At 39.4% G+C, this 25,745-nt stretch overlaps 1 protein-coding gene across 1 annotated transcript in view; it reads right to left on the reverse strand.

The window, feature by feature from the left end:
- The window catches only part of TMEM163 (transmembrane protein 163), a 92,182-nt gene extending 82,646 nt beyond the window's left edge, over positions 1-9,536 (reverse strand). Inside the window, exons 1-2 of the mRNA XM_054381105.1 lie at positions 9,380-9,536; positions 4,135-4,254 (exon numbers count right to left, since the gene is read on the reverse strand). Coding sequence (XP_054237080.1) covers positions 4,135-4,254; positions 9,380-9,536 — 277 coding nt within the window. The remainder of the gene's footprint in view (positions 1-4,134; positions 4,255-9,379) is intronic.
- Between the last annotated feature and the right edge of the window lie 16,209 nt (positions 9,537-25,745).

Genomic DNA, 25,745 nt, shown 5'->3' on the forward strand with positions numbered 1-25,745 from the left:
ACCTAATACTACACATTGCAAAAGATGATGTCCACATTATGTTACTATTCTTTTCTTATATTATTGTAAAACAGAAGCAATTGTATTAAAATTTTTATTTCAGTACTCAGTTGGTATGCTGAGGAATAAATTGTTGATTTTAGTAATTGTTATCATGGCCAGACTCATGTTAAGACTACCTACTTAAAAAAAATGTAAATCCACTCTTGGGAATTCTACAAACAAGCATATTTCGGGCAGCATTAAAATCAGAAGTGAAATGCACTCATCTATCAGGCATTGCGTCTGATCATAAAAGTACTGTACTTTCAGACACTAAAGATAACACTGTAGGGCTCCAGTGATCTCACAAATCTTATAAATTAAAGTCTACAAAAATTTTACCAAAGCTTTGTGCAACTCTGTGTGGAGAGCAACACCTTCAACAGATCTGAAAGCCAACATGACCGCAATGATTACCCCACAGTGCATGAGCTGTATTTAGAGACAGCAGCTTAAACTTCCAAATGGTCTTTTACAAGTACAGCATTTCTGTAGCAAAATTAAGTACATGAAGAGATATTTTATTTTAGCTAAAGGAAAAAGCTTATTTTATGGCCTATGTAACCACAGAATCACAGGGGTTGGAAGGCACCTTTGGAGATCATCTAGTCCAATCCCCTTACTAAAGCAGCTTCACCTAGAGCAGGTCACACAGGAACACTTTCAGGCAGATTCTGAAAGTCTTCTGTGGAGACTCTCCAATCTCTCTACTCCGGGCAGCCCATCTGTGCACATTTCCCCTTGTCCTACCACTGGGGCACCCCCAAAAAGAGCCCAGGCCCATCCTCTTGACACCTGTCCTCAGTTATTGATAAGCACTGATATGATCCCTCTCTCAGTCTTCTCTTCTCCAGGATAAACTCTGAGGTCTCTCAGCCTCTCCTCGTAAGAGAGATGCTCCAGTCCCCTAATCATCTTTGTAGCCTTCAGTGGACTCTCCCCAGTAGTTCCCTGTCTCTCTTGAACTGGAAAGCCCAGAACTGGATACAATACCTCACTAGGACTGAGCAGAGTGAGAGGAGAACCTCCCTTGACTTGATGGTCACAGTCTTCTTAATGCACCCCAGGATACCATTGGCCTTCTTGGCCACAAGAAGTCTAAGTCCTGCTTCTCAATATTAGAGAAAGAAAGATGATAATTGCAATTTCCCTTAAGCTTCTCTATTCTGCTCAATATCCAGCCTAGGCTTGTTCAGCTTTCCAAATGTGAAGACTGAACACATTTCAGGGTATACAGCATTTCAGTATTTTAGGTCACAAAAACGTCCATCCCAGAGAAAATACATAACTTACACCTGTTATGTAGCAAATATACAATGTGTACATGCGTATATCATAATTTGAATTTATACACCTTCATAATACTATTAAAAAGAATCTGTGTGTAGTGTAAGTCTAACACACAGAGTTCATATCAATGCATCTCATGCCTCAGGCACCATAGTTCACTGTCTAAATAGAAAACTTAACCTATGTACTCAGATCAGCATCGATATTTCTCAGTCTCTTTCAAAATTAACAAGTGAAAGAAAAATCAGAGTTCAGATGGCTCTCATACCAGTCAAGATAAACCATTCCAACTTGCTCTAATACTGAAAAAAAATAATGTTGCTAGTAACCAGACAAATCTTGAAAGGAAGAAGGGTGATCAAGATGTAGCACTCAAAGGAGGGGGAGGGAAAAAAAGGAAAAGTCTAGCTATAAACACTTGAAACAGGAGGCTTCTGAATCACATCCCCACCCTACACACAGACCATGCACACAGTTATCACTCCCCTTAGTATCTGCCTTCCATGTCCTCCCTTTCTTCAACCACAGTTATGTAGTACCGTTAGTTCCCTGGCCTAGTATCTTTACTATATCATGTACCGTTGCAAAGGCAGCATCATAAAATACACTTGCAATAAAAAAAGTATTTTGAAGCCTATAAAGGTGATAAAACAAAAATTTACAGAAATAATTTAAAGGGGAATCAGAAAGAACAGCGAGAATACAGTCAGTGTGGCCCGTCAATTAGCACAGCAGGTCCCCATTTTTCACTGAAAGAGAACCTCAGGGCTGTACTGCTAATGCTTTACCATTACAGATAAGTGGAAACAGAAACTGGATGCTTTATACAGCACATGTTTGCAAAGAATTGGCAGCCAGACACCCCAAAGTGACAACCAGTCATTTATATCAGACATCAAACTCTGGTCACCTAGCATGTTTTCCAACTCATGGATTGGCTAGACAAACCTGCTAAAAATAGATCACAAAGGAAAAGAGCAGCCAATGTGAGACAATAAACTGAACAGAATTGCTGAAATGGCATGTGGGAGTCATTGTATTTTTCTCAAAGACCTAGAATTTTTAATACTAAGCACATCAAAAACCTTGGCAATACTTTTGTGGCATGTAAGCCAACTTTTAACTGTCTGTTAAGAGATTCCATACAGATTTATTATGTATCTGTATGCTGATTCCTCTTTTATTCTTCATAATTCTAGCTTCTTCAAACCACAAGGAAAGATACATTACGAAAACACAGAATTAGTAATTATTACTAACAGCTGATTCCAGTTATTCAATCTCTCTACTCAAGCTGAGTATGCAGTCACAGTATACTCAGGTAGGGACTACCTTCTCTGCTGGTTTTTGTCGTAGGGTTTCTAAACACTATCAGAGTACCACAAATAAACCAAACAGAAAATAGAAGACTTCAGGCAGTGTAACTAATCTTACTAATGTTTTAAAATATCCCTTTATAATTAGTTATCCACATTATATTTATTTCATTTATGTAAACTGCAAGACAACATAAAATGAAGCCATTTCTCAATATTCCCGTTAGCAGGTAAAAAAATTATTTTGTACACATTATTTACTTTTACGTTGCTTCAGTAGCAAAGACAGACTACTGTACTTTCATGAAGCAGAACAAAATGGAAACTCAGATCTCTGGCCTTCTTGTTAACATTCAAATTCTTCACAGTGTTAGATTCTGCTTTTAAGTATTCTTTCTCTTTTCTCTTCTTTTTGAATCACATTATTCTACCTGTGTTTCTATATAAAGCACTTCAAGTAATGTCGGTTGAGTTTTCAGATACCATTTGGTCAGATTCTAATAACCTCTCCTGGGAGCTGACACCAACTTCCAGTAGCAGGTCATATGCTGTAGATTAGAATAATAAAACACATGCTGCTGCAGCTTCGAAAAAAGAGGAAGAAAAATAATGCAAGTCTGTCTTTATCAAGCTGAAGAATGATGTTTTGTGACATCTTAGATGTCTCCTAAAGAGAGCTTTCCTTTTGTTTATATAAACATACAAATCCAGTGACTTCTGGTTTTTACTTCTTTTGAGCATAGAATGTGACATTGTAAAGATTTTGGTGCAAATTAAACGTTTCTTTGTTGTCCTTACAGTGTTACTTAACTGGCGAAGAATTTTACAAATTTGCATTGAACTAAATATATCTTTATTTGCACAATGCAGCAGGTTTTTTTCTTGTTTTGAAAATAAATAGATATATTTCAATTTTTTCCATGTGAAAGTGGTTTGGGGATGTTATGGGTTTTTGCAAAATCTCTGTGTAAAGATAAACTAGACAAATGTCTTGAAACAAGCACTGGCTTAAATCACTGGTATTTGTCTTCCAGATTAGCGTTTTGTTAGGGTATTGGTCAGTGCAATACAGATAAATTATCTATTTCTCCCTTACAATTCTCTGTTCTTTACTAAAGCATTCCCACTATAAATCTCAGGTAGATGGACACTTGTCATATTTGATCTCTTTTGTTAAAGGCAATCCACTGTATAATGATTTTTACACTATTCTGTGAAATGAACAGTTCCACATGGATAAATGCTAGCAAGAATCAACATCTCCTGTTTCTTTCTCCGACCTTCAACAACCCCATCCTCTGCAGAAAAAAATAGTTTTACTAATTTATAAGCACCATGCAGGCACATGCAGTCTAGAGAGAAACCACTTCAGGGGTTGTGAAGAAAAAAACATGAGATAGCTTCCACAGAGACAGGCATTCTGAGAGCCCACAAGAAAAAAAAAAAAAAAAGAGTTGTGAAGATTTAAAACATTCCCAATACTCACTGAAAGCAGCCACTGCAAGAGCCAGTGTGACAATAATGGAGACCCAGGAAACCCACAATGCCTTCTTTCTGTAGCTTTGAGCTTCATGAGGTTTTAGCCTTGTACTGCTTTCTAGTAAACCTGGTAAGCAATAAGCAAAGAGCGTATGAACAATACATTGCTCCTTTTAAAAACACAGCTGTGTTAGTTCAGACCTAGATCACATATTTACATTCTATATTACATGTAGCATCAATACAGAATCAAACCCTGCTCACATTATTAAGGTTAAGTGAATGGAGCTACTACAAATATATGAGTAAGCAAAGAGAGCACACAAAAGTTGTTTTGATTTCACATAGAAAGACCCACACATCAGTCACATAAAAGCAGCACTGTAGTTGTAAGGCAGCTACAGAAATTCACATCACTTAAGCTTCCACCTGCACATGTAGACAAGAAAGAGCTAAGTCCTATACTCACTCAGATCAAAACTCATCTCAGAACTTCAGGATCCTGAACATAATTAACACAGGAAAAAAAGCTCATGCTCATTAGTCTCTGTGAAATAACCTACTGAAGCACAAGAATGCACTGCACATATTGAACACCGAAGTAGAAGCAGGCATATTTGAGAATCAAAGCTGCCACAGTTCAAAAAAACCTCTTGAAGCACAATGTCCTTCACGTGAGGTAACAATAAATTCTCATCTAAAACTAACTGATGAACCAGTTCTGTCGTTATTGAAATCAGTATGGAAGTCTGTTGAACACAAGGGAATGGGCTGCTTTCTCTTTTGTGATGCTTTCAATTTGTGGAAGTCTTTTGTCCCCTCATCTCAAATTGCAGGTTAAAATAAAGAAAATAACAACATCCTTTGGTTTTCATTCTCTCGGCCAGAGTCTTAAGCCAGTTTTAAAATGTAAAATGTGTAATTTAAAATATTTGCTTTCTGTATACCCCATTCAGACTCTTTTGTGCTTAATATATTCATTTAATTTGAAATGCACGTTCTTTTTCACCAACAAGTTCCAGCTCAAATCTGCTTAACTGGAGAGAACACCCAATGGCTTTTAACTTTATAAATTAATTACTCCAGAAAATGTGGGTGGTTCCACTCAGAGGATGACCACCTTCCAGAAGGACTTGACTGCACTGAATGAATTGAACTGGGGCACTGGTTTAACAGCACAACATTTCAGTGGCTGGTCTAATGTCTCAGACAAAGGGTTGAGAACAGGGGCTCTGGCACACAGCAGCAGATTAAACAGCTGAAGCTGCTGTTATCCACACCTTCCCTAGTTTTCCCTCTGATGGCTATTGCTACTTTAAAGACAGGGACATCTGATCTGGTTATCAGTGTACTTCTGAATCCACACTGTGTTTAACCAAGTTTATTACTGTTAACTGGTATTAGTTTCAACTGACTGTAATACACTGGACAAAAACTGCAATAGTTTCGCAATCCATTCAGTGGAGAATCAGACATCTCTGCCTCAGGGGCAAACAATGTCAGCAGAGGGGCAGGCATGCAGGGGTGTTAATTTGAGCCACCAGATTTTATTCTGCCACTCGAAGTCTGCCAAAATTACCGGTCTAAATCCTAACATAATTGGTTGGATTCATGCTGTCTTGGAAAAATTATTCGTGTTTTTTTATCTCAATTACAATAACAGAGTTTCTTTACAGGAGTTCAAAAAGTCACTGTGAGAATTTCATGCTTGCACTGTGCTTTTACAAAATCTGAAATACTACCTCACTTTTCTGCTACACACTCCCCTCTTTATGGATAGAAAACAATTTGCAACCTTGCATGCAGGAGAATTACTATGCCCTATATTGAAATGATGGTCGTTTCTTATCATGCACGTTCTTTGTCAGTTTAGTACTTGAAAACTACCAGCTGACAACTCTGAAAGGTTTGTCTTTTACTGATAATAGTGCACAGCTATTTCTCATATTTCCTGCTTTCACTTGTGTGAAGAAATACTTTTTTTTTCCCCAATGTTTGGACTATCTTCTGTCACTACAGAAAATGATGCACAAACTGCTATTTGAGATTAAGTAATTTAGCAATACATCTGAAATACAGAAGAGATGTCTACCAATATAACCACACAGAAAACACAACTTATCATGTTATGTGTATTCACCCCTCCTGACCCCTCCCCAAACAAGTGATTTTAAATTACTGCCCAAATCTTGTTGGAATGTAAAGCAAAGTAGGTTTCCTTAGCCAATTTTAATTCTCAGTATTTCAAACCTCAAATAAACATGGATCAGAATAACAGACATCCTCACGTTTCTTTCTTTAAAGACATCCTACAATTCATGGCTACAGCTCACAATTACCTGGGAAGTCCAACATATACAGCTGATATTTAGAAATCAAACAATCTCCTAATTAAATTGAGAAATTAATTAACAGGCCCCACAGCTAGTGCAGCACTGCTGATTACTATTCACATGTCAAGCACGTGTCCAGTATGACAGAGACTGAAATCCTTATAAAACTGAACCACTTTAGCTGCATGTCTTTCTCTCTCTCTCTCTCAAAATGGCTGGCATGTTCTAGCTGCCACAGATGTGATCCCTTCCTTCCTAAAACAATTCAAATTATTTTTCTGTATTTATCATTTTTATCCCTGAGAAAGATCATATTATTCTTACAAGTGTCCTAAGGGACGGCACACAAAAATACAAACTCATTCACATGACTACCAAAGCCCAGAGCATGAAAATTATTTAGAAGCAACAACAGCTCATTAATTTATACACAACAACACAATTCACAATGTAAGCCTCCATATTTTTCCCACTGACCATAAGAAAACAAGTTTTAAGCATTAAGTCATCTTTCAGTATGACCTGCATTGCCACGAAAATAAAAAGCTAGTATCTACTGATTAAATTCCTCCACCCTGAAATTAGCATATTACTTTTATTGCCATTAATTTCTTTAACACATAGATTCTTTAAAGTAAAGGAAAGATGACAAGCTGGTTAAACCCACTGGATTTTTACTTTATCTTTCAGCGCCTTCATATATTAACAGATTTTCTTCCCATAAAAATATCAGGAGAAAAAACCTGCCTAACTGTTGCAGAACACAAGCTTGGCATATTTGTGAAGTGATTCTAGGATATTCTTTACCATATGCTGACTTACCCAAAGTTCTTTTTTATTTGGCTAAGGGATCATTTTAAAATGTCAAGTTAGAATCTGTGAAAGAGATAAGGCTAACAGAAAAATTGTTCAACTAAGATGTTAAGGATTCCATCCACAAAATTATAATTGATTTTGGATCTGGCTCTTAAAATGCAAATATCTTGTTCCAAGATTTAGGGTTAGTTTTTATTTTTAGCAAACGTGGAAGTATCATCTCTATAACTGGATCTGCTATGATTCATTGGAAAGGATAAGTAAAAGTACAACCTAAAAGGACAGACTGTGACAATTTTAACAGAGACAACCTGCATAAAGCATACCAGAATTTCCTCTACAATGACTGGGAATTATCCTCGTAGATGGAATCAGTGACTAAAGGAAAGGCTAAAAGAAAGCTACTGCAAGGGGCAAAGAAAGAGTGTGAAGGCAGTGAAGGAAATAAAATCAGCAGCTTTACTATCATGTCCCTCCTAGAGAGGTAAGGTGAGGTACGAGACACTCTAATAATTACTCTTAATACCAAAAGGGCCAGCTTTCACCTTTAACTCTGTCATACTGGGCACAAATTAAAAAAAAATTCTGTAATCAAACTTACATATTTGAATATAATCAAAACTGAAATTCTTTATTTAAAACAGAACTGAAGCTTCAAATTGCCCTCAGTCACAGTGTCTGTTCTCCACCATTGGCAGTGACAGCGAGGATACCCCTGGAAAAAGGGCTGCCCCCAGCCCTGACATAACTTAAACTGATCGGAGAAGATGATGACTGTGCTTCCCCCTTAATTCTCTACTTCGCGTCTAGGATTTTTGAGCAGGCACAGACATTTGGAAAGCTGGGGAAAGAATGCAAGATACAAGGGTTATGTGTAGTGTGGGATGAAGACCGAGAACACAAAAGGGACTCAGGGATGCTGAGAGAAGAAAGAGCAAGGAAGAAAAGGCAACATAGAACATAATTAAAGTTTATATTTGAAAAAAAAAAAATTAAACGAGACAAAATTGTGTGGAAGAGGAGCCTGAAGGCATGGTAGAGCACGGGGCAATGGGGAGGGTTAAAATGGCAGCTGCCTTTCTGGGGCAGCAGGTAAGCGAGTGCCTCACGCATCGTTAACAGATGTCTGAAACTGGCGTCTTTTACATGAAAGAGTAACACGGTCTAGAAGCAGGCAGCTTCCCATCCCTGTTCAGGTATTTAGGCAAATAAGAATTTAAAAAAAAAAAAAAAAAGGAGTTATGTGCAAGTGGGGAAGGAAGACAAAGAGTAAGGTAAGTGCCCTGAACTCGCTACCCAGGCTGTAGCAGGCCACCACAGAAATGTTCCCCGTTGTGCCCCTGCTCGGAAGGCGGCTGCCACAAGCCCCGCGGCAAGTCACCTTAGTGGCAACACTTTCTTGAGAAGCGAGGAAACCTCCGGCACTGCCCGGCATTGTCTGCCCCTCCCGGGAGAACCCCGGGTCCCCGCTGCCACCTGAGCCCCAGGCTCTGCCCCTCGCCTCTGGAGCGGCGCCATGTGCCGCCGCCCGCCGGCACCCGCTCCCCTGCCAGGCAGGCAAGTTTTCGGGCGAGGTGGGAACAGCCACGAAGAGAGTTTATAAAAATATTTTAAACCTGCCGCAGCGTGCTCGCACGAGAACTAAAAAATGGGAAAGCTTGGGAGTGGAATGTTAAGCAAGTGTCACGGCGGGGCTTGAAGGGAGGCGGCCGGGGGCGCTGAGGCGGCGGCAGGGCTGGGCTGGGCGGGAGCGGGGCCTGCAGGCCCTCACCCCGCGGAAGGCGAGGAAGGGGTCCAGACGCCAGACCCCTGACAAGCACGGCGAACGGCTGCGAGCGGAACGCGGCTGGTGGGGCAGTTAGGAGCCGGTGTGGGGCTGCCAGGGTTGAAGAAGAGAGGGTGGGAAGGGCTGCTGTGGCGGAATGAGGAGGAAGGTATAGTTCCAGGAGGGCGAAGCATGAGGGTGCTACAGGGAGGGCGTAGGAAGAGCTGTCGGGGTGGGTGTTAGGCGTCTCAGGACGGAGGGGAGGTGATGGGCCATGTCACAGAGGAAGGCAGCGTGCAAGGAGACGGGTGCGGGGTGAGGGACGGGCAGGTGCTCACCTCTGTCCTCCAGCCCCTCGCTGAACTGCCCGCTCTCCCCGATTCGCAGCTGCTCTTGGGGAGGCTGCTCCCGGGGCGGCACCGGCGGGCTGGCCCCGGGGGGCTGCACGATGGCGGGGTCCGGAGTGGTGTCCAGTGGGGCAACAGACGGCTCCATTTCTTGCGGGGTGGCGGGAAGCGTCTCGCGACTGTGACAGCGAAGCAAGGAGCGAGCGGAGCATCCAGTTCGGGTGCGAGCCCGAGGAGAGGAGGAGACTCCAGCTCAGAGCATCAGGGAGACGGGAACAGGCAGCAAACAAACTCCGCCGGCTGCTCCTCGCCAACCGCTCCCCGCGGCCGCCTCATCACTAACCTCGCCGCCGGCGGCGGAGGGGGGAGCAGGTGGGAGAGCGGTGCCGCCTCCCCACGCTGTCCTTCCCTCCCCGCCCCGGGGAACATCTCCGGCGGCGGGGAGCGGCGGCCGGCTCTGCAGCGGGGCGGGGGCGGGAGCCGGAGCCGTGGCCGGGCGAGAGCTCGCCCCCGTGCGGAAAGGTGTGAGGGCACTGCGGGGGTAAGGAGAGGTGGCAAGAAGGGCTTCGGTGAGTCGCCCTCAGAGGTTCCTCGCCCACAGGCACCTGCCATAAGGTGCGTCAGAAACTTGGGCTTAAGGGACGTCCCCGAGGCCGGACGAGAAAGCGGGAGACCTGTCAGCCTCCCCTTGCCAAGGCAGACTCTGCTTTCCTCCTATTCCTGCTACCGACACTCGAGGGAAGAGTTGTGTACAAGCCAGGAGCCTTTGCACAGCCGAGTGAGAGGCGAATGCCTCACACGGCTCCGAGGGCTATGGGTGGTGGCCCTGTGGTGCAAGGACCCTTCTGCCTCACCTCCCCTCACACAGGTAAAAACTCAGCGCTCCCCTTTTCTGAGGGGATTTGTTCTTTCCTATTCGCATAGCCTTTGTTCAGAAGCAGAGCCGAATCACCATATATGTGCATCTCTCAGAGCATTTACATTTTGTTATGCTGACAGTTTGTTTTACCAATGTTAGCCTAAAATCTGGCCTATAACATACAGCAGTCTCATGCTGAAGCATGGAATTAGGGCAGGAGACATGCTGGCATTCAGGACCATTCTCAGGTCACTCACCTACTGTTCCTAGGGCAGCAGAAAAACATAGGGAGAACAGAAATGTAAAAACAATATAAAATTTTACTGATAGGTCTGTGTCAAGGCTGTTCACCACTGGTTTCTAATGACTAGATGTCTACAAAAGTATCTTAATTTTAAGAAATACCTCTTAATGCTTTATGCTAATCTTAAAATTCTTTTCAGCTGTATTTTAAAGCATCCTTTACTTGAATATAAGTAAATATTAAAGGAAGTTACTTAAAATCAGTTTAGAAGCTGATTGGCATTCTGGCAACCTCGTGGAATGGCGATGACTGCAGTGGTGTGAGGGATTGATGTTTGCTTTTTACCTAATCTTAGATTTCTTTGTGCACAGTCTACCATATGTACTACATAAAATGTTTTTGTAGCCTTCATGCCTCTTGCTTGAATTTCATCTTCACCCTTAGCTATCCTGCCCTGCTTTGTGATCCCAGAGCTCTCATCTTTTAGTTGGATTGTCATTAATATGAATATTAGCAATGCTGAAAATATTTTCTTTTCCCTTAGGTAATGGATACTAAGTCACAAAGCACCTATTCGATATTAATGTCAGAAGAGGGTCTTGTGCATAAGCTAACACAAGTTCGTTCTTTAGAGGGAAGTGTTGGGGTTTGAGTTTAGGCTGAGTTGGGAGGGGTCAGAAAATAATAATTCCATAAAGCAAATAGGAATTTATTTATATATATATATATATATATATAGGCTGTTTATTAAGTTCTGGTGATCTTGAACCTGCAAGATTCAAGAGAAGATCATATGTGTATGCATGTGAGAGATGAATGAAAAGTAGAAAAGGCTTACCTTTTGTTTCTTGACATAAGTAATATATTTTCATGTCTCTTTATCACTTAAAATGTGTCTGTAAACTGAGAACCATTGAATGAATAGAACCAGTTTTGTAACCTGGTCAAATCACTTCTCAGAACCTGGCAGGGATGCAGAAACCTTTGGTAAGCAAGTTTGAAGAGATAGTCTCCCATGCAGAACACATCCAGTACAAGTCATGAAGTCCCTTGAAATTGCTGCAATGGATATAATTCTCTCTAATGTAATCACTGCAGGATCCTTCCTCTTCTAGGGAGATAATTCCCTATCTGATCCATTCTAGTAGGAACTTTCTTATTCCTTGTGTAAATGAAAAATTAACTACTGACTCTCATTGGACAGTACCTTCTTTCTGTAAGTCTCTCTAAGCTATTTTGGTATTCTCATAACTTCAGAAATCAACTCTAGAGGAAAGTGCCTGGAGATTAATCATTCAATTTCTTTAAAAGGAGGTGAAGGGGGTGGGTTTCCAAATGATTTGGAGGAAAATGGGAACTAGGAACACCAAACCACAAGTTTTAAACTTTAATATGTTTCTTTTTTTTTCAGTTGTTCTCAATTGCAGTTCTTACATAAAACTCTGTCTGGCGGGTGTTGCAGCTGTCTCTTTGTAAAAATGCTATACTGTTCAGGCTATAGCAAAGAATATGAGACTTGCAAAGAGAATTATCATTTCTGTTAAATGACTCTCTTCAGTGCTTTCAAACATGGCCTCATGCAAGAAAAGATAGATTCTGCATTTAGCAAATACAAACTCAAAACATTAAGTAGATCCACAATGAAGGGCCTTTCAGATCAGACCATCATTTATATAAGCTAGCTACTCAGCAGCAGAAAGACTGCCATATCATAGCAGCTGGAAGCTGCTTTCCAGCATTGCCTCTTATTTATCCTGACACCTCTTTTACTCAAAGTGTATTTTATTGAATAAAGATGTAAGGGCTAGGATTTTAAAGATGGGGATCTTATTTTCCATCCCTGTTGGACTTCTTATGTAGGAAGCCTGTAGGCAAAGTCAATGAAGAGAGAAAGGCCTGACCCTAATAGCTGTATTATTATATTATTCTATTTCTTGGTCCATCAAAACTCCTTTTGTTGGATACGAATAAGGAAAAGGCAAAATCAATGTAAAAAAAAAAAAAGACCCACATCTCTGGATTCAATCTAAATAGATTTGTACCATCCCATATTCCATAGCTACTGCAAAATTAATATACATTGGAACTGTATGTAATTTCCATAATATTTTAATTTCCAGAGAAAAGTGATTCTAAATAGGATGGAAATTCTTGCATCACAACAAGCAAAAACAACAAAGAGAACTTCCCTTGGTTTTCTCCATTTGAATTGTCTGTGGTCTGGTTTCCATTCTTTATGCCCTTCCTTCTATGAAATAAACAAAAAATATGAAACAGATTTGAGATTCTTTCTCCAGGCCCACTGTAACTCTCAGAAAAGTGAGAGGAAGAACTTCAATCACATTTGATTAATGTTAATTAGGTCAATGATTTTCTTCTTTTCCTGAGGTAGACATTTTCCTGAGGTAATAGGCAATCTCTGGACACGGGTCGACACAAGGTTGGCAATCTCTGGACGCAAGTTACAGTCCTTTTTCTCCCCCTTAAGCATTATTCCCATAGCATCAGCACTCAGTATGGGATGACAAACAGCATCATGGTGCAAAAGGAAAGAGAGAATGCAGTGCTCTTGCACTATGAAGAGCAGAAGTCAGACCAATGGGGTGACAATGGCAAAACAGGTCCTGCTCTGTTGGTGAGACAGTGGTCACTGTATGAATGCAGAATATCTGTAATTCCTCCTCTGTTGAAATAAATCCATTTTCACTGTAAGCATGTTTGGAGCTATTAGCATTCTATGTTTGTCTATAATTTGAAATATGAGAGGTGCATCTATTCTGGAATTTCTGGTTTCCCTTTTTTATTGCTACAGACTAGGACGTTTTCACCTGAATTAGCAGAACACAGAGATGCATTCAGAGGCTCCTCAGCTGAGGAGGAAGTTTGCTTGATTTCATTGATGCTAACTAGTCGATGTTCCTTATTGACCATCATCTTAAGTGCAGCACTTAATTTAAGAGCACTTGCATATTTGGAAGAAGTTGGTCAGCTAGCCCAGTGATTATTTCATAGTATGTTTAGGGGCAAGATCATACTGTCACCATTCACCATTTCATTTGCAGGGTTGCATTTCATACACATACTAAACACAAAACTGCCTTTTTCTGGCAACAGAATACTGTATTTGTCACTGGCATCGTATTGCAGTATCAGGGAGTGCTAGTGTAAGCCAGGAGGGTTTATTAGTTTGGTCTGTCCACATCTCATGCCTGACATTTGAAGGAAAATGCTCACTTCTTACTTTCATCAATGTACCTTTCATGGAACTATAGTAGGAGGTAATGGCAACCCCATTCGGTTTTATGAGAGACACATCTGAAGCAAAACCAAGTACCAACCCAGTTGTAGATGGACAGACATTGGTCCTGTGAAGGACATCACTATAGGTAATCTTCAGTGTTACTCTAGGATCAAGATCTGAGACTGCTTTATCTTTGTGTTCCTAAAGACAACTCCTTAGAGTAAGTGTTTAGGCTGTTTAAATCACAGAATCACAAAAATGCTGTGATAGTTTGCAGTACAGCTACCATTTTATGCCTGCTGTGTGGGTGAGAGGGTAAGATACTTCAGATCACTCTTCACCACTCAGACGTATGTCCTTTGCTGAAATTAATGGACTAAAGTCTCTCTAGTGATGGATTCTGTATTTAACAGCATTTTTTCATGAACCTAATCTTTTCTTTTAATAGTTCCCTTGACCATCTTGTGCATGATTGGCTACCATAGGTTTCTTTTTTTTGTTTGCTCACTTACTTGATGGCAGGTAGGCAGAGGCAGATACATATGGAGGGTGTCCAGATAAGAGCATCGTGGCTGGTTAGGAGTTTGGAGGACATGTCATATGTTAGTCTGGAGAAGAGAAGGCTAAGAGGAGATCTTACCACTTTCTACAACTACCAGAAAGGACATTGTAGTGAAGGCAGTGTTAGTCTCTTCTCCCAAGTAACTAGTGATAGGACGAGAGGAAATGGGCTTAAGTTGTGCCAGGAGAGCTTTAGTTTGGACATTAGGGAAAAACTTTACTGAGGGAGTGGTGAGGCAGTGGATCAGGCTGCCCAGGGAGGTGGTGGAGTTGCCATCCCTGGAGGTGTTCAAGAAGTGTGTAGATGTGATGCTTCAGGATAGTTCAGTGGTCATGGTAGTTGGGTTACAGTTGGACTTGATGATCTTAAAGGTCTTTTCCATCCTTAACAATTCCATGATCTACAGAGCACACTTAAATTATTATCCAATGTATATAGGTCATTTACTGTTTTTCTCCTGCTTGGGTTAAGTAGAGTTTAAATGGAAATCATCTCTCATGTTGGTATTTTCAGACTGAATATTAACTTGGGTCAAAAATAATAAGAATATTACTTTGAAAACAAGAATATGATAATTTATTATCTTTTCTTTCAGGCTATGAAAGAGTGCCTGCAATATGATTCCCGGAGACCACAGCATGCGGTGACCTTGGTAAGGAATTGAAGACACTTCACATGAGCACCTACTCTTCCTCTATATGATGTTGTTGCAGGATCATATTTACAAAAAACACCAATGCTTGCAAGAGCCATAAATATTAACAAATTCCATTATGGCAACAAAGGAGGAATAAAAATATGGAATGCAAAATGTATCAAAGTGAGAGAAGATATTGAAAAAGATTCTTCCCAGTGAACATTTTCTGTCTTGAAACTATTTTAAAAGCTGCTTTTAATTTTAATTGAAGTTGCCGTGTAAACATGGGAAATCAAAGATTTACCCACAAAAACATTACTCACTCCTGCAAGACTACATGCCTCTATTCCAAACCAGCATTATTTCTTTATATTCACTGGAGGCATTGTTTCCCATTTTTATGTAACTGAGTAAAACTGACTTATTTGACAGTGACTTTATTTCACTGGTAATATTCACAAGTACTGAAGAGAAATGGAAAATGTATTGAATTTTAAGGAGGTAACAACCCATTATTTTAGAAATAATCATTCTCTTTATTTCCCATTTTTACCTCTCTTTCCATGCAGTGTGCAGAGATCTTCCTTCCAGTGAGATTCTAACCATATCCTAATAGATGATATGAGTATAAGCAGATGAGAGTTCATTTGTGGATCAAAGAAAAAAAAAGCAAGCTAAGAAATTCCTGGGAAGCAGCAGTTTATATAGTCTTGTAATAAACAATGACTATTAATTACATAATGATTACTTCTATCCAAAAACATCATCTCAACTGGACACTTCCAATGTATTTGCATAATTTCATGTTTTCTCCCATATGTTTGCAAAAATTACACACAATTTTCCATAAAGTTTATATGATCAACCATGGGATGAAATGATTTCTGTGATTCACAAAACATACTTTTTCTGATATACAGATTGGGTCACTTTGCCCGTTGCCAAGCCAATGTCCCTTCCTCCTAATGTACCTGCCTACCAAGGCCTTTTCCCACAATGTCACACCCAAGTTTTGCTAAGAGTCCTGTAGGCAAATTGGAGAAGCACTTTTCTCTGAGCAATAGAGTGTTAAACACACTTCACCTATGAATGTCTTTTAAATCAACCAGTAAAATTCAAATTGAAAGGCAATTGAAGTTTGGAGTTCAAACTATCAGTGAAATTTTTAACCTCTGCTGCAATAAAATTATCCTGTAATCAAAAGGAAGAGGGAGATGGCAGTTTTATAATTTAGTCAAACTGATAAAATTCAATTTCTGCCTCTTTCAAATTTTCTCTAAAGCTTTTGATGATGCCTAGAGGTAACATAGTAATGCAGACAGATTCCCTTCCATCACCAGTACTACAGATATTTTCAGTATTGGGGTGCAGGGATACTTCAATAGCCACAGAATTGTGTACTTTATTTTTACACAATCGTAATAGAAAATGTGTATTTTAAGAGGTTTCATTCTACTAATAAAATTTATATACTTGGATTTGGCTTACATATCTATTAACTATAACAGCAGTCACTGGACTATACACATTATGTATGTAAAAATTTAGGCAAACTGAGGCAAGATCTGTCAAAAGAAGTTATGTGTTTTATGAAACCAACCGCTGTGATTAATTTCAAACTAATATGCTCAGAAAGTGTAGCTACAGAAAGGTCTTCATGAAGTCCTCATGACTTCAGGAAGGGTTTGTGTGTCCAAAAGTGCCTGCTTTTTTCAACTATTGGTTTAATTTAAAACCAAAACCAAATGAAACAAAAACAAACAAAACCCTACTTATAGACTTTGTCTTATCTTTGTACCAAACTGTATTCATTTCCTAAGTCTGGGTTTTGACATAGTTAGTATCTCTGTGTAATATGTTAGCAGGAGATGCATCATAAAATTACTTTTCAGGTTGCATCAACTGTGAGTCACATTTGGGTCAGATGGAATGATTTTTGTGTCACAATGAAAATAATTGCCTGAAGTTTGAAATTCTGCAGCGGACAGCTTGCAGGAGGCAAAAAGCAAGAGCACTGAGCAACTTTGGGTTGTATTTTAGTTCCCAGAGTCACCTAAGTTTCACTCTAGTAAGTTTTACAAATGTCATCCTTCGTTTGAGACTCAACTCATGGCTTACACAGAAACACTTAGTTGTCTTGATAATGATTCACGTGCTGGCTGGTGAATCATAGCTTGGTCTGGCAGTGGCTGAGTGTAGTAGATGGGGCTCCCAAATGGGCAGTTACCCATGGCAGTATGCTGTAAGTACAGGAAGTGCAGGCCTGGCTATGGGACAGTTACTGCTCAGGAGTGTATTTACATGCTCAGTGTATGAGGCTTGACAGTACTGCCCGGCACTGCAGGCAGATGTATGATCTTCTACATTGCTTATCATTGTCAGTCGATGATGCAGCTGATGTCAGAGCTTGGTTACAAGTTTTGGTATTTCAAGTCTGGAACTGTAGTATAAAGTTTCTGTGCTTTGTCCACATCTGTACTCCATGTCATCCATGTCAGCAACTGGTCAGATGGAGGTGAGACAAAGATGCAAGGGGGTAAGGTGACCTGGTTTTCTAATTAGTTGGACTTATTAAAGTAGGCTAATATTATAGCACAGACGTGAAGAAGATAAAGCCCTTACTGGGTCAGTTCCAGTCCTTAAATATTCTTTTACGGACCCACCACTCATTTTATGTGCAAGGCAAGTTTCTGTGATTGAAGTAGCTGAGAGCACTTCTTACATCAGGCAATATTTGTCAGAGGTTATTAGTGCTTGAGTGCGATTCTTAGGTATAAAATAGATCTGGCTTTTTTCTTCTTGGCTCTTAACTTACACTTCTCCAGCTTTGCTAGACACAGCACTATCTTGGCTCATTTATCTGAACTTTGTATTGAGACAGAATCTGGACATACATAGTCAGTTCATGCCCATAAGATACAATTTTTTCCCTACTCTTCTGTCCAAAATCCTCATTTGAATGGGTGCTTCTTCTTCCCTTTTCAAAACTAAAGAGGAAAAATAAGCAACACCATAATGATTCTAAATTCAGCTAGCAAAAAATCCACAAGTAACTGCAGCTAATAGTGGTGCTGATAGCCCCTTCACAGAGAAGAGAGTTGAACTAAATGATCTCCATAGGCTCCTTCAGGTCCACAATTGTATTATTCAATCAGTGTAAACATCAGGGGGTATGTAGTAAGGTTCTACCTAGTAAGTCATAAATTAAGTAATATCAAAATAAGTTCCCAAAAAATGTGCAGAGGTTTATACAGTTCTATATGCAGAGGTTATACAGTTCTAAGAGCAGGCTAATTCACCAATAAAGGGCAAGTGCTATGTTTTTATGAAGGATTAAATTTTGATGACTTGTCTTCTTAGATTGTTCCTTTCATGTTGATTTTAGAAAGGCTGCTAAAGGAGTATATTGCTTGTCTGATACAGGTAGTTTCTATAGGCCACTTACTCTGCTCTAATCTTTTAACTCTTTTTCCAATTTTGCATTTTATCTATGGCCATAGAAAAGTGACCTCATATTTATAAAAGATGAACATCATTAATTCTGAAACTCTTCAGAATTACGAGTTGTTCTGGCTGATATATCAGCACTCTTCTTGGATAGTCTCCTTTATCAGTTTGAATTGTGTGTAATTTTGTTGACTGAAAAATTCAATCTTCAAATAAAATTTAATTAGGAAATAAAATCAAGAGCCTTACAAGGTCTGTTTCATATCCTGCAATCATTATAAATGCAAGTCCACTGAGATCATTTTGCATATCTTAAGTCTGAGGATAAAATATCTGTGGAAGATATTGAAATTTTCTGAAGATCTTTTTTTTCACAGAGGATTTGAAAATTAAGTTATAGCTCTTCTGCTTTAAATTTACTTCGGTATTAAAACTGTCAAGTGTTTGCACCACTAATTCGATTCTAATTGCACGGGATAGCTAGACCGACTTGTTGGATTTATACTTGTTGATTTTTCCACTAGATGGCATTATGCATTAACTGCAAATTAATTTATGAGTTTAACTGTAATTGCTCATGCTAAAGATTTTAAAAATGAGAAATTAGCTATTGTGCTTGCACTTATTCTGTGCAAGAGTAAAATAAATTAAAGATGGCTTGACCTACTTCTGCCCAACAGTAACTCAATCCATCTTTAATGCATCAAATATGGATTTACTCAAAGCAATAAAGGAAGTCAGCCATGGCAACAGTATCTGATCCTGTGTGCAGTGCACCTTTTAGAATAAAACTTTTCCAACCTTTTCTGCATTTGACATTTAAAGACTGACTTCAGTGCTGCAAATTGCTTCCTTTCTGGCTACATGGCTTCAACTGAAATGACAGGAAGCGTCCTAAGTAAAGCTGCAATACTGAAAATTGCTTTAAAACCAAGAGCCCCATATGAGAATTTTTTTATGTAGTGGCTAATTCAGGATAGATTATCAGAGTCATTTATGGCAGCAGGTTTAAATATAGATATGCTGTTGTGTCCTCCACCCACAAGAAATGAACAAATAGCAATCCTTTACAAAATACAGTGCTCAAGAGTGAGGCTCCTAGAATTTAAGGTCCTGATGATCGCCATCTGATGCAAAGCAAAGGTCTAATACCTTCAAAAGTGGGATTTTTGCTTTAATCTCAAGATTTGTGGTGATGAGACAGGGAGAAATTAGCAAGAAGTTAACAACAAGGATTTAGTAAGCAAGAAGCCAAGAAGCAGTACTAGAGGTCTGGGGAGTAAAGAGTAGGGTAATTAAATAGGCAGAGAGCAAAGCCAGAGGTGTAGGAAAGAAGAACCAGATGGAGAAGAATGTGGTGAGAGGAAGGCTCAAATTTTTCATGCCAAGCTTGCTGTATTTTTTATGCATGCTATTGTGTGTAGATACGTAAGTATTAATTATAAATCTGTATTCTGGGGGAAAGAAGATGAAGGTAGTCCTTTGCTTTAAATTTGTCTTCCAGAATCAGAGATAGTGCTCACAAAAGGGAGCTTATCAAGCTGCTGATCACATACATATTATCTAGGGTACACTTCCTTGTATTCTGTATTTTGAGCAGGCTTTTTTTCTTGATTTTCATCAAGCATGTAAGAGCTCCAGGCTGGAAGTGGGTAATCTAATATCATAATATTTAACTGTAGGAAATGGTGTAGAATGCAAGCTAGATGAACCAGTTCCATTAGCCCGGGCCAATAATGGAAAAACATCCAAGGCCAAGAAAACATGTAAATATTAACTTAGTATTAAACAGGTCTTTTAAATTATCATGGTGGTCAAACACATAATGGAGAAGTGATTAAAACTGTGCTGAAGGTTCTCTCTGAATCAGTCTTTTATGAAGAGGACATACCAATGTCACTTGTAAAAAGTTCTCAAAAACATGGCCAGAAATTCAAACTATTTGTGGATTCTATTTTAAACACTATTTTACTTATGCTACCTCTGAGCTTTAATAAACTATAAAATTCAATTGTCTTCTGCCTATAGGACGTATAATGCAATCTGTGATTTATTGACATAGAAGTGTTCATGGTTTGTATTTGCCTATGGTGGTCAATATCACTTAATTGTTTTGTAACACTAATACAAAAAAAAAATTCCATGATACCTACCTTCTACCACCATGCTATTAAGCTTTTTGGAAGGCTAGGCCAGTGTTAGGAAATTTTGGACAGGCATCCCTCTTTTGCCTAACAATAATCTTTCCTTTCTTAATCCCCTAGCTCATGTTGCAGAGGCCAGAATACCTGTTTACAGGTACATTGCTGTGTGATGGATGCTCACCCAAGCTACTGCTGGTCATCATGTCACCTCCTGTCACTCTGAGATATGGGACCATTTACTTAGCCCAGCCAATTCAGGCTTGCAGTCTGCTTTTGTGAGATCTTGTGTTTATCTGGGGCTTTGCTCTTCTCTATTTTTTTTTTTGCTATGAACTGAGAAAGGCACCACCAAGTAGGGAGGAGGGGTGCATATGTTTGGATTTGCAGTAGCATCCTGCAGTAGTGCTTTAGTCAGTCACCAACATCCAGGTTCTGAAGGAAAGAGAAGGCAGGAAAAAATACTTGGCAGCTAGCTCAGTAGGGGATCCTGTTTCATTCCTGTCAGCACAGGTCTTCATAAACTTGTGATTCCACTGAACCTGAATCCAGACACTGATGTCTGAACTTTGTTATTTCTGGTTCAGTTCATGTTTATGTTAGGGTTAAAAAACCAAACCAAACCAAACCAAAACAACCCAAACCACAAAAAAAATCCAGCAAACCAATGAAGAATGTTCCTCTGTGGGAACACAACAGAGGGTCCAATTTGCTGTGGTAGCCCTCTTTTGCTATTTGAAAGGCCCATTCCCCAACATTGTTGTACTTTGACATTGTAACGTCAGCCACAAAATTAGCACAAGCTTGCGTCACTTACTGCAGGCAAAATCCATATCAGTCAATATGAAATAAGTGCTTTGGGTGTATATTGCAACCATTGCTTGCTGCTCCACTTAATGCACTACAAACTGCAGCCTGTAATATTGACAGTGAGCTGCACAAATACTATTAACAAATTTATCATGTATAATGCAGTTCTCTTTTTTGAGCCACTATATTGATATGGGCAATCTGACATAATCCTGGTGATTTCATTGGGCTTTCTGTTGAGTTCAAAATTACTAGTTAGGATGAAGTTGAGTAGTTCTAAAACACCTGCAATGTATTTAGATCATAAAAAAGTTAACCTGAAATATTGGGTTGATATGAGTGACAATGTCCTAAAGGCAAAAATGCACCTTATTTAGGAAGTGGTTTTGTTTATGACCATCATACTCAGAAGTGAACACAGACATTTTGATTTACTGGCAGTACAATCCTGGATGTTGCTGTGACCAAGACTGCAAATATTTAAATCTTTTTCAGAAAAATAAAGAAAAACAAGTCAAGCAAATTAGTAAAGCATACTTAAACACATCCAGAAAGTAATTGTAAGGAAGATTGTTCATCCTGAAAGGAAGGTGATTGTTAAATTCCAAATAATGGAGTTTTTAAAAAGAAAGACAGTCCCTGCCTTTTCCTGAGAGGAAAACTAAGTGTGATAGTTGAGAATGTAAGAAGCATTCTTGCTGTACACTCTTAGTATGCATGTAGTTGCTAGTAGAGTATGTTGCATGTAAATTTAAGTGGGACTGAGGTGAACACTTAAATATGCATGCAGTAATTAGCATTTGCTTAACTTAGTATTGCTACTAGTTCCAGTGGTCCTACTGTATTTTAAAGTTAATAATGAATTTAAGTATCTGTTAGTGAATGTGAATCAAAGCACACATCTCCATTTAGAATGGAACCTTCCCTGTGAAAGGCAAACTGAAGGTATCTTACTTGGAAAACAAAAAAATCTTTCTTAAAACTCTTGGTAATAATATTAATGAGTAGCCTTCTACAGGAGAAAAGCCAACACAACAGGTAATAGTTTTTCCTGTTCTATTTGTGGAACTCACAAACTAAAATAAAATAACCAGAGCTGGGTGGCTGCAATCAAACATGGTGTAAGCCCACCAATTAATTTTTGTAGTCAGTGATGGGTTTGGCTTTGGGGTAACAGTTATTTGTAAGAGTAACCAAAATTTGCATAACTTTTCTTTTAGTTGAAACATTATTTCTAGAGGTGTTTCATGTTCTTAATACACAGTCTTGTGTTGCTTGGCATGGTTGGTTTACTAAAGTAATCTAAGTCCTAGCCACTGTCATGCTAGGACTTGAAATAAGTGGGCACATCAGCCATGCAACTATGCTTATTTACCTGTTATGTAAATGTGTTACTGCATATTTCTAAATTATTTGTGCTAAGCTTTTAAGACTTCTAGTGCAAAAAGAAGTATGTAGATAGATATTAATCTCATGAGTTGAGAGCTGCATCTAGTAATGACGGGGCACAACACTCAGACAGAAGATTAGTGACAGATTGGTTATTAGAAAAATTTCTTCACTGTAACAGGTTGCCTGGGGAAGTGGTGATGTCATCATCCCTGGAGGGACTTAAAAGCTGTGCAGGTGTGGCACTTAAGGACATGGTTTAGAGGTGGAGTTGGCAGTGCTGAGTTAATGGTTGGACTCAATGATCTTAAAGGTCTTTTCTAACAGAAATGGTTCTGGAAGTCTATGATTCTATAATCCCATTGTATATATTCACATATCAAAATCTAAGCATCAGTTTAGCTGAAGAGTGAAGAAATGATCAGATAATTTGCTAAGAAAATAGATATCAGTTTTGCTGTCTAGTTAACACTTATTAGTGGGAATTTTGCCATTTGGATATCACTTTTCAATCAAACTGCTACAGAATTTGTTTTTAGTTGAACTCATTAAGGTCTCCTAATATACTGAACTGCTAATAGGATATTCCATAAACCTTTACTGAATAACAGTTCTGAGCCTGTGGAGCAGCAGTATGGCCTCTTCTGCGTTACAGAAATATAGTCCAATCTGTACAATCACCTTCAGATTCAGCTGTAAATTCTCTTCTGACCAGATAACACAGCAGCACTTCCAGCAGTATTCATGTTAGACTTGCTTAAAGTAGTGCTAACCATTACATAATCCTCCACAGTGCTGGTGTTTACTTGGGGAAAACACCAGTGGGAGAGTAGGAGTATCACAGCTATGTCCTTATAGTCCCCCAGCAACTGCCAGGTCTTTTTTGCAACTGACAACATTTTTTGTGAGATGTTTGCAGTAAAGTGGTAATCATTAGGCCAAAAGTTTGATTTTATTGCTGATATGGCTTCTGTGGAAGAAGTGGAATGAGTGAAAGCTTCAATATTTGGATCTTTCTTAATTTATTTGATAATCTGAACTGTGTTGTCACTGTGCTCCATAATTTTAATATCTCGTGGATTTCAAAAGAAACAATTTTGAGGCATAAATCCTATCTTGGAATTAATGTATGTGGAAAACTAAATGTGAAAAAATTAAATACAGAAAAATATTTGTGTCTGAATGCAGCAAGGGAAGGCAGGCTCCTTTGTGGAGGAATTCCTCTGCCAAGCTCCCTCCACCAGATGAATGAATAAATACAGCTGCAGCACTAAACCCTAAACATTTACATTGTAAACATCTGCATAGTTGGAAAGGTCCTTGCTTTGGCACTCACTGCTGTAGTCTACAGATATGTATGTTCCTGCCTCTCAGAAACTCAGTGAATGTAACGCCAGACTAAATCCATGGCTAAACACTTGCACACTTTCTGGGAGCTAAGGTTTCACATTAGTCCCTTGTGGGAGATGTCTTGGATGAAAGGGATTCACAGATACTCAGAAATGATGCAACACAAAACTTCATGCTCAAGCAGACCTTCAGAACCCAGGAAGAAGTTTGTTTCATTAGCCAGCCTGAGTAGTGCATAGGAGGCATGAGCACACTTCTGCAGAGTTCTAGAGTGAGATGTAGGAATTTGTCGAAGCATCTGAACAAATTCAGGTACTAGGTTTTTCTGCTGGTGCCTTGTCTTCCTTTTCAAAGCAGTAAAAGCTCAGAGAAGATAATTTTTACCCCAAAATTCAGCTCTCAGGCAGTGGCACAGAGAGGCCTTGTCAGGAAGAGAAAGGTGGAGATTTGAGTGTCTAGCACACATGAAAAGAAGACAGCACTATGGAACAGTTACTATTTATTTTAGACAACCTTCTAAATAATTGCAGCAATATCCAGATGTTATCATAGGAATAACTTGAAAATTACAACTTTCTCATATCAGTGTCTGCAAGCTTCATTCCATCTGTTCTTTCTGGCCCACAGTTATGCTGCCTGTATCTACCTGATTGTTCTCACTGCACAGTAGTGACACTTGGCCTGATACATGCTTAGAGTATTCTTTTTTATTAATTGGTTGTGTCTACACATGGGAAAAAAATTCTATTTAACTTGTACTCCCATTTTGGAAAAATATCTAATTATCTTTTCTGATAGAGCAATTCGTAAATGCATGGTATTGTCGAGTGCAGAATTGCAATTGTAGTGTAGTAAGAAAACAGTTATATTGTTTGAAAGACAGACATATATTTCCCTTTTTGTTTAGAATACCAGGTGAGTTTCAACAATGAAATTACCTAGAAATTTGAACATAAATGAGGATTTATTATGGCTTGACTTACACAGCAGAGAACACAGCAATGGTCAGGAATTTGGCACAGGACATGTTGTTTGCTTTCACCACTGCATGATTCATCAGAACTCCTGCTAGGCTGGTAGTCACAAAGCAGTGCAGTGTGCTGCCAAAGACATCAGCTAGCTTGGCCACCTTCATACTATAAATTGTAGTGACACAATTGTGGTGGCTGTAGCAGTTTTAATAGAGAGACCACCTGGTGAGCATCATCCTGAGCTTGTACAACCATAAAGCTTCACTATGCAAAATTAATAGCTTAGATCTTGGAAAGTTCAAGTGCAACAATAGAGCACCACATCAGAGCTAAAAAGCCCAAGTTCTCTGCAAGGCTAAACTGACTTGGATACAGACCAGCATCAGCTCTGATGTTTGTCTGAACAGAGGCTCTTTCAGTTGTTTGTTCCCACAAAGGCTTTTGAATAAAAAAATTAAAATCTTGCTCCACGTGTCTTTAGTATTTAATGATGAATACACCTGCATGGCTGCTATCTTGAGCTGACTTAGTTGGCTCTAGATTGGAGATGTGTGTCTAGCTTAGACTATCCCAGCTGAAAGCAGGACACGTCCACTTGGTGTAGCTATGCAGGGTATACTAACATCTTCCTACCAAAAAGAGCATTCAGTGTAAAGTACATGTGGATCTGGGCTATGTGGGATTGTATAAAAATTCCTCCTTAGGA

This window comes from Indicator indicator, chromosome 5 (assembly GCF_027791375.1).
Source record: "Indicator indicator isolate 239-I01 chromosome 5, UM_Iind_1.1, whole genome shotgun sequence".
Taxonomy (NCBI): Eukaryota; Metazoa; Chordata; class Aves; order Piciformes; family Indicatoridae; genus Indicator; species Indicator indicator.